Consider the following 14,043-nt stretch of genomic DNA (forward strand, 5'->3'; position numbering starts at 1 on the left):
CCCTGCACACAGTATTATGTCCCATAGTGGCCCCTGCACACAGTATTATCCCCCATAGTGGCCCCTACACACAGTATTATCCCCCATAGTGGCCCCTGCACACAGTATTATGCCCCATAGTGGCCCCAGTACACAGTATTATTCCCCATAGTGGCCCCTGCACCCAGTATTATGCCCCATAGTAGCCCCTGCACACAGTATTATGCCCCATAGTGGCCCCTGCACACAGTATTATGCCCCATAGTGGCCCCTGCACACAGTATTATACCCCATAGTGGCCCCTGTACACAGTATTATGCCCCATAGTGGCCCCAGTACACAGTATTATGCCCCATAGTGGCCCTTGCACACAGTATTATGTCCCATAGTGGCCCCAGTACACAGTATTATCCCCCATAGTGGCCCCTGCACACAGTATTATACCCCATAGTGACCCTTGCACACAGTATTATCACCCATAGTGGTCCCTGCACACAGTATTATCCCCCATAGTGGCTCCTGCACACAGTATTATGCCCCATAGTGGCCCCTGCACACAGTATTATGCCCCATAGTGGCCCCTGCACACAGTATTATGCCCCATAGTGACCCCTACACACAGTATTATCCCCCATAGTGGCCCCAGTATACAGTATTATGCCGCATAGTGGCCCCTGCACACAGTATTATGTCCCATAGTGGCCCCTGCACACAGTATTATGTCCCATAGCGGCCCCTGCACACAGTATTATACCCCATAATGGCCCCTGCACACAGTATTATGCCCCATAGTGGCCCCTGCACACAGTATTATACCCCATAGTGACCCCTGCACACAGTATTATGTTCCATAGTGGCCCTGCACACAGTATTATGTCCCATAGTGGCCCCTGCACACAGTATTATCCCCCATAGTGGCCCCTACACACAGTATTATCCCCCATAGTGGCCCCTGCATACAGCATTATGTCCCATAGTGGCCCCTGCACACAGTATTATACCCCATAGTGGCCCCTGCACACAGTATTATCCCCCATAGTGGGCCCTGCACACAGTATTATGCCCTATAGTGGCCCTGCACACAGTATTATGTCCCATAGTGGCCCCTGCACACAGTATTATCCCCCATAGTAGCCCCTGCACACAGTATTATGTCCCATAGTGGCCCCTGCACACAGTATTATCCCCCCAGAGTGGCCCCTGTACACAGTATTATGTCCCATAGTGGCCCCTGCACACAGTATTATGCCCCATAGTAGCCCCTGCACACAGTATTATGCCCCATAGTGACCCCTACACACAGTATTATGCCCCATAGTGGCCCCTGCACACAGTATTATGTCCCATAGTGGTCCCTGCACACAGTATTATCCCCCATAGTGGCCCCTGCACACAGTATTATGCCCCATAGTGGCCCCTGCATACAGTATTATAACCCATAGTGACCCCTGTACACAGTATTATGTCCCATAGTGGCCCCTGCACACAGTATTATGTCCCATAGTGGCCCCTGCACACAGTATTATGCCCCATAGTGGCCCCAGTACACAGTATTATTCCCCATAGTGGCCCCTGCACCCAGTATTATGCCCCATAGTGGCCCCTGCACACAGTATTATGCCCCATAGTGGCCCCTGCACACAGTATTATACCCCATAGTGGCCCCTGCACACAGTATTATGTCCCATAGTGGCCCCTGCACACAGTTTTATACCCCATAGTGGCCCCTACACACTGTATTATGTCCCATAGTGGCCCCTACACACAGTTTTATACCCCATAGTGGCCCCTACACACTGTATTATGTCCCATAGTGGCCCCTGCACACAGTATTATCCCCCATAGTGGCCCCTGCATAAAGTATTATGTCCCTTTGTGGCCCCAGTACACAGTATTGTGCCCCATAGTGGCTCCTGCACACAGTATTATCCCCCATAGTGGCCCCTGCACACAGTATTATGCCCCATAGTGGCCCCTGCACACAGTATTATGTCCCATAGTGGCCCCTGCACACAGTATTATGCCCCATAGTGGCCCCTGCACACAGTATTATGTCCCATAGTGGCCCCTGCACACAGTATTATGTTAATGTTTATAGTGAAGATAACCAGAGTTCAGACTCCCTGAATAGGGTTGAGCTGATCTTGAGATTTCAGGATCGTTTTGAAAATCTGATTTTCGATCATTTTCCAACCAATCGCGATCGTGAAATTTGCTCGATCGCCGATCGGGATCCGATCTTTCCCAATCCCGATCGCTCAACCCTAATGTTAGTTTTTCCTACAATGATTGGCCAGTAGCCAAGCATTGTGGGAACTAACGTGAGAACTCGATCCCGCCTAAAAAGATTGGGTTCGGTATTAAGATCGCGATCGTGAATTTTGCTCGATCCCGATCGCTCAACCCTATCCCTGAATCGATCACTTTTTTGTTATCTGATTTTACTTTGTTATTGTTGATTTTTTTTCTTCTACTTACTGTCCATGACTATGGGGGCGGCCATCTTGTCTGAGCAAGACATACTCTGTGCAGGGAGGAGGAGATAAGCTGTACATCATCTGTTGCCGGTAGTGATGCAATGATGGGTCAGTGGTGTTATCTATAGAGGTGTTATCTTCTATTGTAATACTGTCTGTGATGTAAATGAGGTGCAATTTTTAGGCTTAGTGGCCTGAGTTAAAATTGCGGTATGTAATACTTTTTAAAATATAGATATTAAAAAAATACTTAAAAATAGGTTTATTACTGTCTGTGATGTAAATGAGGTGCAATGAAGGTCCCTATGGATTAGGCGGCAAATCTATTTTTAGGCTTAGTGGCCTGAGGTAAAATTGCGGTATGTAATACTTTTTAAAATATAGATATTAAAAAATACTTAGGTTTAACATAAAAACTTGGTTACTTGGTTGGGTTTTTTTGCATTTTTTTTTCTTTTAGGGCAAAGGAGTAGAAGAAACGTTCTGGTTAGTAGGAAAAGACGGATTCACCAAACCATTACCAAAACCACCAGATGTAAAGCCAGGGTATGTATATTGTTATCAAAGTAATGTACTGTATAGCAATGTATATAGAATTTATGTGTTTTATTTGGGTTATGGCGTCTTACCTTGGCATTTCGGGCAGCTCATGCCTTTAATAGATTATATCTGGGGGGATTAGACCAGGTAACGTATTGGTCTAAGGTTCCTTGGGCCCACCCTACAACAATCCTTAGGTCTGAGGCACACGATCATATTCCATCACAGTCCACGTATGTGGGCCATATTTCCCAGGACTGGAGGATCATCCGGAGGATCATCTGATACTGTGGTGGGCAAGTCTGACACTAGTAACAATGCCAAGTATTTACCGCCACCCAGTGCTCCAATAATACTGACATATGGTAACCAAATAACAGCTCAAAAGAACCATCTGTGGTACTCTATCTAATGCGCCACTACTAAGGCCAACGTTCACTGCTACATGGCGACACTTGATTGCGTAAACATTACTGTATGACAGTGATCGGACCAGATCAGATTAATAGTTGTTCATGACTAGAGATGAGTGAACCTCACAAGATTTATTTCATGAATGTTCCTGAGATTCACCCATCACTTTTGTTTCTGAATCTTTTTGTAAACACTAATATTCTCCTTCCCTCGCCTCTCCTGAGCTCCCTGTGACATCAGGTGAACGTTCCCCAGTTTTATTCTGGCCTCTTCCGGCCTCTTGTGTGACATCACAGACCCTGAGGGACCCCCTGAAGCCAACCCTACTCACAGGCTTCGGTGGTCTTATTGGACACACCAACGTCGAGACACTTGTGACCACTGAGGGCCAATCACAAGCCTTAAAATTCCTTGGGGGGCCTGTGATGTCACAGAGGAGGCCGGAAGAGGCCGGGGAACATTCACTGGATGCCACGAGGAAACCCAGGAGAGGTGAGGAAAGGTGAATATCAGTGTTTGGACCAGATCAGACTAATAGTTGTTCATGACTAGAGATAAGTGAACCTCGCAAGATTTATTTCATGAATATTCCCAAGGCCACTTTAATTTCTTTTTGTAAATACTAATATTCTCCTTCCCTCGCCTCTCCTGAGCTCCCTGTGGCATCTGGTGATCGTTCCCCGGCATATTCTGGCCTCTTTCATCCTCCTGTGTGACACACATCAAAGACCCTAAGGGAGCTCTGAGGCCTACCCTACTCACAGGCCTCGGTGGTCTCATTGGACACACTAACATCAAGACACTTTGAAGTGGGCATGTCCTTCACGACCATTGAGAGCCAATCACACGCCTCTGCCTTCTCTGCGGGCCTGTGATGTCACAGAAGAGGCCGGAAGAGGCCAGAGGAGGCCGGGGAACATTCACAGGATGTCACCAGGGAACCCAGGAGAGGTGAGGGAAGGTGAATATCAGTGTTTATTATTTGACTTCACCTTGATTTTTTATATATCAGAGTCTGAAGTGTATAATAGTGAGTTGTGGGTGGCAAAACCCCAAAATCTCAGGAAGGGCTGAACCCAAATTTTTTTGTAAAATTTGTAATGAACCTGACTTGTTCACTCATCTCTATTTAGGACTATACCACTGCTTTATGGGAGTCACCATGTATCCCTAGCCTAACTAGCGCCTCCATCTACTCTCATCTGCCCACCCTATGTACGCCTCGGCCCCTTTAAGAGAGTTTTTTCCTGACATTTCCACAGAATTCCGCCATTCGTCCTGCCCACTTATTTGCGCCCTCAGACAATATTAGCAATTCCGATTTACGCAGTAATAATCTCAGGCCTTTCACTATACGTAGCGGTATTATTTCTAGATGGCGGGGGTTTCAGCAGTTTGTTTTGCATCTCAAACACCTTCTTAGGCGAATGTCTGAACAGCTTATGGGCCGCCATAAAAAAACACGGAGTGTATTCTGATTCATGACTGCGTCTCGGAGGTATCGCTTTTATGGAGCACAATAAATTCTCTTTAATAGTGTAATATCTCCCAGCAAAGGAAACTGCTTGCCTCGCTCTAACCACATAATTGCAAGTGAAAAGATGTAAAAAAAAATACAACGGGGGCAAATAAATACGAGGATCAGCATAATAAGAGAAATGGTTCGGTAAAGCGCGCAGTGCGCCGAGCTGCCGGATATGTAAATAAACTGACAAACATTTCATTGTTAATGTGCAGTCACGATAATATACGAGCACCGCGCCGCACCGACGCTGAATATTAATGAGAAAGTTGCGGTGAAAACTTTTTGTAAGTCTTTGACAGATCAGAAAACTCCAGCTGATAACTTCATGAACTTCCCGATATTACCAAGGTATCGTACTAAGGTATTGTAGGCGGCAGTGCAGGGGCAGCCACAGAAGGATTACTGCCACATAGTTAGTGCTTACCTGCTATAAGGCTGCTTTCTAGCCCCCACCCTTCATTAAAAGTGGCTGAATAATACCATCATATAGTGCCTGAATAATACCACTATATAGTGACTGAATAATACCACCTTATAGTGACTGAATAATACCACCATATAGTGACTGAATAATACCACCATATAGTGACTGAATAATACCACCTTATAGTGACTGAATAATACCACCTTATAGTGACTGAATAATACCACCATATAGTGATTGACTAATACCACCTTATAGTGACTGAATAATACCACCTTATAGTGACTGAATAATACCACCATATAGTGCCTGAATAATACCACCTTATAGTGACTGAATAATACCACCATATAGTGACTGAATAATTCGCCTATATAGTGGCTGAATAATTCCCCATATATAGTGGCTGAATAATACCATCATATACTGGAAGAATAATACAACCATACAGTGACTAAATAATACCACCTTATAGTGACTGAAAAATATCAGTATATAGTAACTGAATAATACCACCATATAGTGGCTGAATATTTCCCCTATATAGTGACTGAATAATACCACTATATAGTAACTGAATAATACCACCATATAGTGGCTGAATAATACCATCATATAGTGGCTGAATAATACCACCATATAGTGACTGAATAATACAACCATACAGTGACTAAATAATACCACCTTATAGTGACTGAAAAATATCAGTATATAGTAACTGAATAATACCACCATATAGTGGCTGAATATTTCCCCTATATAGTGACTGAATAATACCACTATATAGTAACTGAATAATACCACCATATAGTGGCTGAATAATACCATCATATAGTGGCTGAATAATACAACCATACAGTGACTAAATAATACTACCTTATAGTGACTGGATAATATCAGTATATCGTAACTGAATAATACCACCATATAGTGGCTGAATATTTCCCCTATATAATGAATGAATAATACCACTATATAGTAACTGAATAATACCACCATATAGTGGCTGAATAATACCACCATATGGTGGCTGAATAATACCATCATATAGTGGCTGAATAATACAACCATACAGTGACTAAATAATACCACCTTATAGTGACTGAATAATACCACTATATAGTAACTGAATAATACCACCATATAGTGCCTGAATAATTCCTCAATATAGTGACTGAATAATACCCACCATATAATGACTGAATAATACCATAATTTGGTGACAGAATAAAATACAATCTTAGGGGGCATTCACACGGAGTAACGCCGGGCGTGTATCACAGCCGTACACACCGGCATTACGGCAGACTGCCGAACATTTTCCATTCACTTCAATGGGAGCGCTCGTAACAGCAGCGTTTACGAGCGCTCCCATTGAAGTGAATGGGAAGTGTTCAGCAGTGTACCGTAACGCCGGCGTGTACGGCTGTGATACACGCCCGGCGTTACTCCGTCTGAATACCCCCTTAGAGTGACTGAATAATATCAGAATATAGTCACCAAATAATACCACCATATAGTTACTGAATAATACTATAATATAGTGACTGAATAATACCACCATATAGTGACTGAATAAGAAAGCAATGCAGTGACGAAATAATACTGTCATACAGTGAATGAATACTACCACCGAATCATCATTACTCTAAGACCATTTACCTGGTGTTCTAGTGTAGTGGATAAGTGAATATCTGCTTCCATTATACTCTAGTATAGTGAATGGGGTTTATATTAGCATCCATGGTGGTCTAGGGTATTTAATGAGATTAGTTATTAATAATAATGATGTTAATATTATTATCATTGATGGTCTAGGGTAGGAAAAAGAGATGGTAGTCTAGTGAATGTGGCATTGTTAGTATTGTTGGTGGTCTAGGGTAGTAAATGAAGTTAATATTGGCATCCCTGGTAGTCTAGGCTAGTGGTATTGTTACCATCCTTTGTGGTTTAGGGTAGTGAATGAGGTTAGTATTAGCATCCCTGGTGGTCTAGGGTAGTAAAATAGCTTAATAATAGCATATTTGATAGTCTAAGCTAGTGAATGAGATATTGTTGGCATCATTGGTGATCTAGGGTAGTGATTGAGGTTAATATTAGTTATTAATAATAATGATATTATTATCACTGGTTGATTTAGGGTAGGAAAAAGAGGTTGTGATGATAGGCTAGTGGGTGTTAGCATCATTGGTGGTCTAGGGTTGTGAATGAGGTTAATATTAGCATCCCTGGTGGTCTAGGGTAGTAAAATAGCTTAATAATAGCATTTTTGATAGTCTAAGCTAGTGAATGAGATATTGTTGGCATCATTGGTGATCTAGGGTAGTGATTGAGGTTAATATTAGTTATTAATAATAATGATATTATTATCACTGGTTGATTTAGGGTAGGAAAAAGAGGTTGTGATGATAGGCTAGTGGGTGTTAGCATCATTGGTGGTCTAGGGTTGTGAATGAGGTTAATATTAGCATCCCTGGTGGTCTAGGGTAGTAAAATAGCTTAATAATAGCATTTTTGATAGTCTAAGCTAGTGAATGTGATATTGTTAGCATCATTGGTGATCTAAGGTAGTGAATGAGGTTAATATTAGTTATTAATAATAATGATATTATTATCACTGGGTGATTTAGGGTAGGAAAAAGAGGTTGGGATGATAGGCTAGTGGGTGTTAGCATCATTGGTGGTCTAGGGTTGTGAATGAGGTTAATATTAGCATCCCTGGTGGTCTAGGGTAGTAAAATAGCTTAATAATAGCATTTTTGATAGTCTAAGCTAGTGAATGTGATATTGTTAGCATCATTGGTGATCTAGGGTAGTGAATGAGGTTAATATTAGTTATTAATAATAATGATATTATTATCACTGGGTGATTTAGGGTAGGAAAAAGAGGTTGGGATGATAGGCTAGTGGGTGTTAGCATCGTTGGTGGTCTAGGGTTGTGAATGAGGTTAATATTAGTATCCTTGATAGTCTAGGGTAGTGGTATTGTTAGCATCATTTGTAGTCTAGGGTAGTGATTGAGGTTTTAAATTAGCATCCCTGGGATTGCAAGCTAGTGAATGTGATATTGTTAGCATCATTGGTGATCTAGGGTAGTGAATGAGGTTAATATTTTCATCCCTAGTGGTCTAGGGTAACAAATGAGGTTAATATTAGAATCTATGGTGGTCTAGGGTAATAAATTATGTTAATGTTAGCATCCCTGGTGGTCTAGGGTAGTGAATGTGGTATTTTTAGCATCCTTTGTGGCTTAGAGTAGTGATTGAGGTTAATTTTAGCATTCTTGAAAGTCTAGGCTAGTGAATGTTGTATTGTTAGCATCATTGGTGGTCTAGGGTAGTGAATGAGGTTAATGCTAGCATCCATAGTGGTCTAAAGTATTGAATGAGATTAAAATGAACATCCCTGATAGACTAGGCTAGTGATTGTGGTATTGTTAGCATCCCTGGTGGTTTAGGGTAGTGAATAAGGTTAACATTTGAATTCCTGGTGCTATAGGGTACTGCATGAGGTTAATAGTAGAATCCAGAGGGTAGTCTAGCATAGTAAATAAGGTTCATATTAACGCCCTGGTGGCCTAGGCTATACCAATGGGGTAATGTTAGCATCCCTGGCAGTTTAGCATAGTCAATTAGTTTAATATTAGTATCCCTGGTGGTCTAGAGTAGTGAAGGAAGTTACTATTAGCATCCCTGGTGGTCTTGGACAGTAAATGTGGTAATTTCAGCATTCCTGACATTATGGTATGAACTACAAGCAAATAAACCACCAATGAGAAAAAAAGCAATCAGATCATTGTCCCATATAAACTGTGGGGAAGAACATGACTCCTCTAGCTGATGTATGATCTCAAGGATTTGCAGTTTTAATGATACAAAAGCAATGGAAAGTAATAGTTCTAGGGATTAGGGATAGGATTTAGGATAGGGGATATGTTCACCCCCCTTTTTTAAATGGCCCCTAACTAGTTATATCTACGCAAGTCATTCATGCATAAATGGTATATACTCTATGAGCTCTAGAGAGCTGCAGAGGTAGCACTTGCCCTCAGAGCTGGGTGCTTGAGAGGGCCCAAAGGCCCTTGTGTTATATAAGACTACAATACGGTAGGTGGGGGCCCTGGTATAGAACCTTTCACCCCTTCCACCAACTCCAACTTTCCGTCCTTCAATCAGTGCCGCTCCACTGATTCCGGCACAGTTGGAATTTTTTCTCTAACCCTTACCGTTCCCGAGCAATCAATGCTATTATATTTTTTACTGTCAGTTGGGCGGTTCTAGACTACCTTCTTCAACCAAGGACCGCCCACCTAACAGAATAGAGTGTAACTGTGCTGAAACTAATAGCATTGATTGCTCAGGAACGCTGGGGGCTAGAGAGAAAATTCCAACTACGCCAGAATCAGTGAAGAAGTGCCTATTGAGTTATGCAAAAATTTGGAGTTGGTGGAAGTGGCGAAACATCCCCTTTAAGTTAATTTTATTACTACGCCACAAGTACAACATACACTGATATGTAACGTGATGATGACATTTAAAAAAAAAAATAAACTTTTAACCCTTTAGTTACCTTTGTTGCACACAATAACTAATATATATATATATATCTACCACAGGTGTAATTCCCACGGGTTAACAGCGGAGGAAATTGCAGAGTTCAAAAGGAAAAAAGCGGAAAAGTTGCTTTCTAAACAGCAAGAGTAGAGATGAGGTAGAGGCAAAACTCTCATGTTGTCTGGCCGTTCTGTGTGCATGATATATATCATTTTTAGGTATCTCAGACAGGAACCAGCGTGAAAAACACCCCAGAAACATTGTCATTTCTAAAATCTTGTGCATTTTTGTTTTGGGGGGGGAGGAGCCTTCAGACACAGTAAAACAAATGACAGAATCGGATTGGTTGTGATAGCAAATATGTGCCATTAGCCACGCCTCCTGCAACCCTGGACCATGCATAACTGTATTACATATAGATGGTATGGTGCTAAATCAGTGCTGCGTCCCCTTCATTCTCAGAAACGGTGGGCGGTTCCATAGTTGAAGTGGATGGGAGCTGGGGGGGTGTTTGTACACCCCCATAATATTTCTTAGTATTGTGGGGGCCTCATTCATCAGACCTTCCCCGGTCAACAATTCATCTTACAGTATATCTATTGGAAAGAGGATACATTTTTTTCATGGCGCAACCCCTTTAAGGGCAAGGGACAGGGCCTATTTTACCTTTCAGGACAGTCATTTTTTTTTTTATCTGCCTGTATTCTCAACATTGTTAGGCTAAGTTCACACAGGAGCGGTATGGCAGATTTCAGCACCGAGAGTGACATGGGGAGCCGTGTCACTCTTGGGTCAAAACCCGCCTTCCGACAGTCGCGGCTTCCCCCTCCGGAGCAGGCTCAAATGAATGGGCCGATCCCAGAGGTTGCTGCCACCAGGCGGACTCCACGGCTCACCGAGCTGCAGCATCCGCCTGAAGAATTGGCAGCCTGCATCTATTTTCCGTGACCGGCATGGTGCTACTCACGGAAAAAAGTAGCCTGGCGATCTCCATAGACCACCATTGTGTGGGTGCGGATTATGACATGGATTACGCGCCATAGTCCACTTCCTTGTTGCCCGTGTGAACGAGCTCTAACTTTTCAATTTTCGACGTGCTTATTTTTTGTGAGACAAGTTGTAGTTTTCCAAAAAATTTTGACGCCTTGATATCAGTGATTTACATTATTTTATTTCTTTGGTATAAATCAACTTTTTTTTTTTACATATTTTTAAGTGTTGTGTTCTTCAATCTAAGGTAATTAGATCATGTGATCAATTGATCGCTGCTATAATATGATAGCACTTTTGTATTGCAGTGTATACACCTGTCAGCACTATATTGACAGAGAACCTATTAGCCCCTGCCTTTGTGATTGTTAGTACTGTCGTTGCTATCATATCCCATAAGCATCCTAAATTCATGTCTGGAGAGCTGATGGAGGGATGGGAGGACCTGCACATGATCATATGTATGTAGCCTGTGGATGTTAAACAACCCGGAAGGGAGCTAGCTCCGATCCCTACTATTACTGTGTGGAACCATTTGCTATATCGTACATATATTCTACTGGGTTATAAGGGGGTAAATATACAATCCTATACAATCCTATAGCCCGTTCCATAGAATGTTATACTATATTATGGTATACAATACTATACTATATATATTTTACTATATATACTCTATACCATTTTATTCCATCTTTCAATAGCCGCCGCTTGACTGATTCCAGTGCAGTTGGAATTTTCTTTCTAACCCACACCGTTCCTGAGCAATCAATGTTATTATACTTTCTGCCGTGAGGTGGGCGGTCCAGACTACGTGCTTCAGGTCAGGACCGCCCACCTAACAGAAGAGAGCATAATTGTGTGGAAAGTAACAACATTGATTGCTCGGGAACGGTGAGGGGTAGAAAAAAAATTCCAACTGCGCCGGAATCAGTGAAACTGCAACTATTCAAGGAACCACAGTACTATATTTTATTAGATATTAATACATTTTACAATACCTTTCTGTCTGCTTTATAGAATTTTATGTGTCTGGTCTGTACTATATAATGTTACGATTTTTTTTTTTTTTTACAGGGAAGACTGGCAGGAAGTAATCACCAAGGAAATTAAATCAATATTTTGGAGAAAAAGAAGGAGCGTGGTCTTATGAGCACAGGTGGATTTTTTTGGATTTTGGCAATTGCCCTCCATCTTGAATTTGGTGGCTAGTCCTACTCTTGTTCAGAGGATTCCACTACTTGATGATTATTTCGATTGGACTCTCGGCCCGAGAGAGCAAAAACGAAAGATCTTAATATTGAAATTGATGGCGGTGAACAGGATCAATGAATGTTTTTGGTTCGAAGACTTTAGTAGCCCAGCAGATGATGTAGCCGTACCGTAAAATATTCTGATACCACGACAGACGGGTGTAGCATATATATTGAGGCCGCAGTCTGCAGTCTCAACTTAAAGCAAAGAGACGTGAGCTACGCGAGATCTTAGACAGTCTCTGTAACCATGTGGCTGGGAAAAAAAACACAAAAACAGAATAGCACTCCAGAAAAACAAAAAATTCTAATTGAAATATAGTATCTTGAAATTTTTTGGTAAAAACATCCATGGCTAAATGGAAATTGTATATTAGTTATTTAAATGTCTCCTAAGGTATAACTATAAGTAAATAATGAAAAAGATTAAAAAAAAAGCAAAAAATTGTAATATTTGATTAAATTTTTTTTAAAAATGTTGAAGAGCAAAAGGAAAACTGAATACTTATTGCACAGTAAATGATGGCACTTGCATGAGAGCCGGAAAACAGGAGGATAAGGGCCCGTTCCCACGATATAATGCGGCGCTCATTCTGACACGTAAACACGTGTCAGAGTCAGCGCTTCACAAAAGAATCCTATTGATTTCAATGGGTTCCGTGTAACGCGCGTAACACATTGAAATCAATGGGTTAAAAAGCCTCCCATTGATTTCAATGTGTAGCGCGCGTAAGACAGCACCCATTGCAGTCAATGGGATTCTGTTTTGAAGCGCTGACTCTGTCACGTGTTTACGTGTCAGAATGAGCGCCGCGTTACATCGTGGGAACGGGCCCTAATAAAGCAATAATATAAACGAATAGTACAAAAATACTCAAATCTTCTATAGGAAGTCGATATTGGACGTGTCAATAATTACAAATTATTTACATTAGTGCAAAGATTTAAATTTTTACTATTTTAAATTTAAAATTTTGAATTGAATTTTAAAACTAAAAGTATCTATAAAGGCTGTAGAATTTATTTTGGAGCACTAACGTTCCAAAATAACCAAAAATGTAACTAATATCAAACTAATATTAACAAGTAATAAATTTTTTTTTAAAAGTGGTAATAAAATAAAAAAAAATATATATTCACAGAATGAGTGCCCACCCAAAAACAAAAACAAAATTTTTAAAACTTAACTTTTAAAACATTGAAAAAAAATACAAATTGAAAATAAAAAATTAAAAAGTTATATTTGCTGAACTAACAAATAATTATAATTTAATCAATGTCTTGAAATAGTTTTATTTTAGTTTATTTGACCTCAGGGAAATCTTAGATTTTATGGTGTAATATTATTGAAAAATTAAAAGGATTAATTTTGTAACAAATTTTACAAAGTCATAATTGTCCTAATTTGACACTAAATTGTTAGAAATATTTATGAAAATAAATTCTGAGAAAAAAAATTTAATTGTTTATCCAGATTCACTGTTATTTTAAGAGAAATAAGATCTATATTGTGTTTGGGGTTTTTTTTGAAAATTTTTGAATTGTAACATTTTAAAATAAATCAATTAAATTCTCCTCTCCTTTTCTATCAGAAGATATTTGAGATTTTCGGTTTATTTTACAAATGTCTGCTATTCCTTGGTGTGCCTTATGAACATCTTCATGGCTGTGTACAAGGGCATACAATATTCCAGAAATTACATTCAAGTTCCTTGAAATTATACAAAAATTTCCATTCACTCGATGCATTTCCAGCTTGGACTATGTGTATTCCTTCCGTACCGTTTTGTAATGTTTAGTCATTGACTTCCAAAGAAGTCCATTCTATGGTCTATATACAAGTTGTCTTTATGTTTTTTACAAAAATTTACTTGATCATCATGGACTT

At 40.6% G+C, this 14,043-nt stretch overlaps 1 protein-coding gene and 1 long non-coding RNA gene across 3 annotated transcripts in view; both read left to right on the forward strand.

Moving 5' to 3' along the window:
* Positions 1–12,370, forward strand: part of LOC142196068 (retinal guanylyl cyclase 2-like) — an 86,394-nt gene extending 74,024 nt beyond the window's left edge. The window contains exons 18-20 of one of the 2 annotated variants that reach the window (XM_075266262.1): positions 2,917–3,002; positions 9,975–10,069; positions 11,980–12,370. In XM_075266262.1, coding sequence (XP_075122363.1) covers positions 2,917–3,002; positions 9,975–10,062 — 174 coding nt within the window. In that variant the 3' untranslated portion in view covers positions 10,063–10,069; positions 11,980–12,370. The remainder of the gene's footprint in view (positions 1–2,916; positions 3,003–9,974; positions 10,070–11,979) is intronic. The other variant, XM_075266263.1, reaches the window with a different exon arrangement.
* On the forward strand, positions 7,787–8,681 carry LOC142196071 (uncharacterized). The gene is made up of 4 exons (XR_012715126.1): positions 7,787–7,938; positions 8,062–8,080; positions 8,484–8,523; positions 8,650–8,681. It is a non-coding gene; the product is annotated as an uncharacterized LOC142196071 (long non-coding RNA).
* Positions 12,371–14,043: the final 1,673 nt, after the last annotated feature.

Source organism: Leptodactylus fuscus, chromosome 2 (assembly GCF_031893055.1).
Source record: "Leptodactylus fuscus isolate aLepFus1 chromosome 2, aLepFus1.hap2, whole genome shotgun sequence".
Lineage (NCBI taxonomy): Eukaryota > Metazoa > Chordata > Amphibia > Anura > Leptodactylidae > Leptodactylus > Leptodactylus fuscus.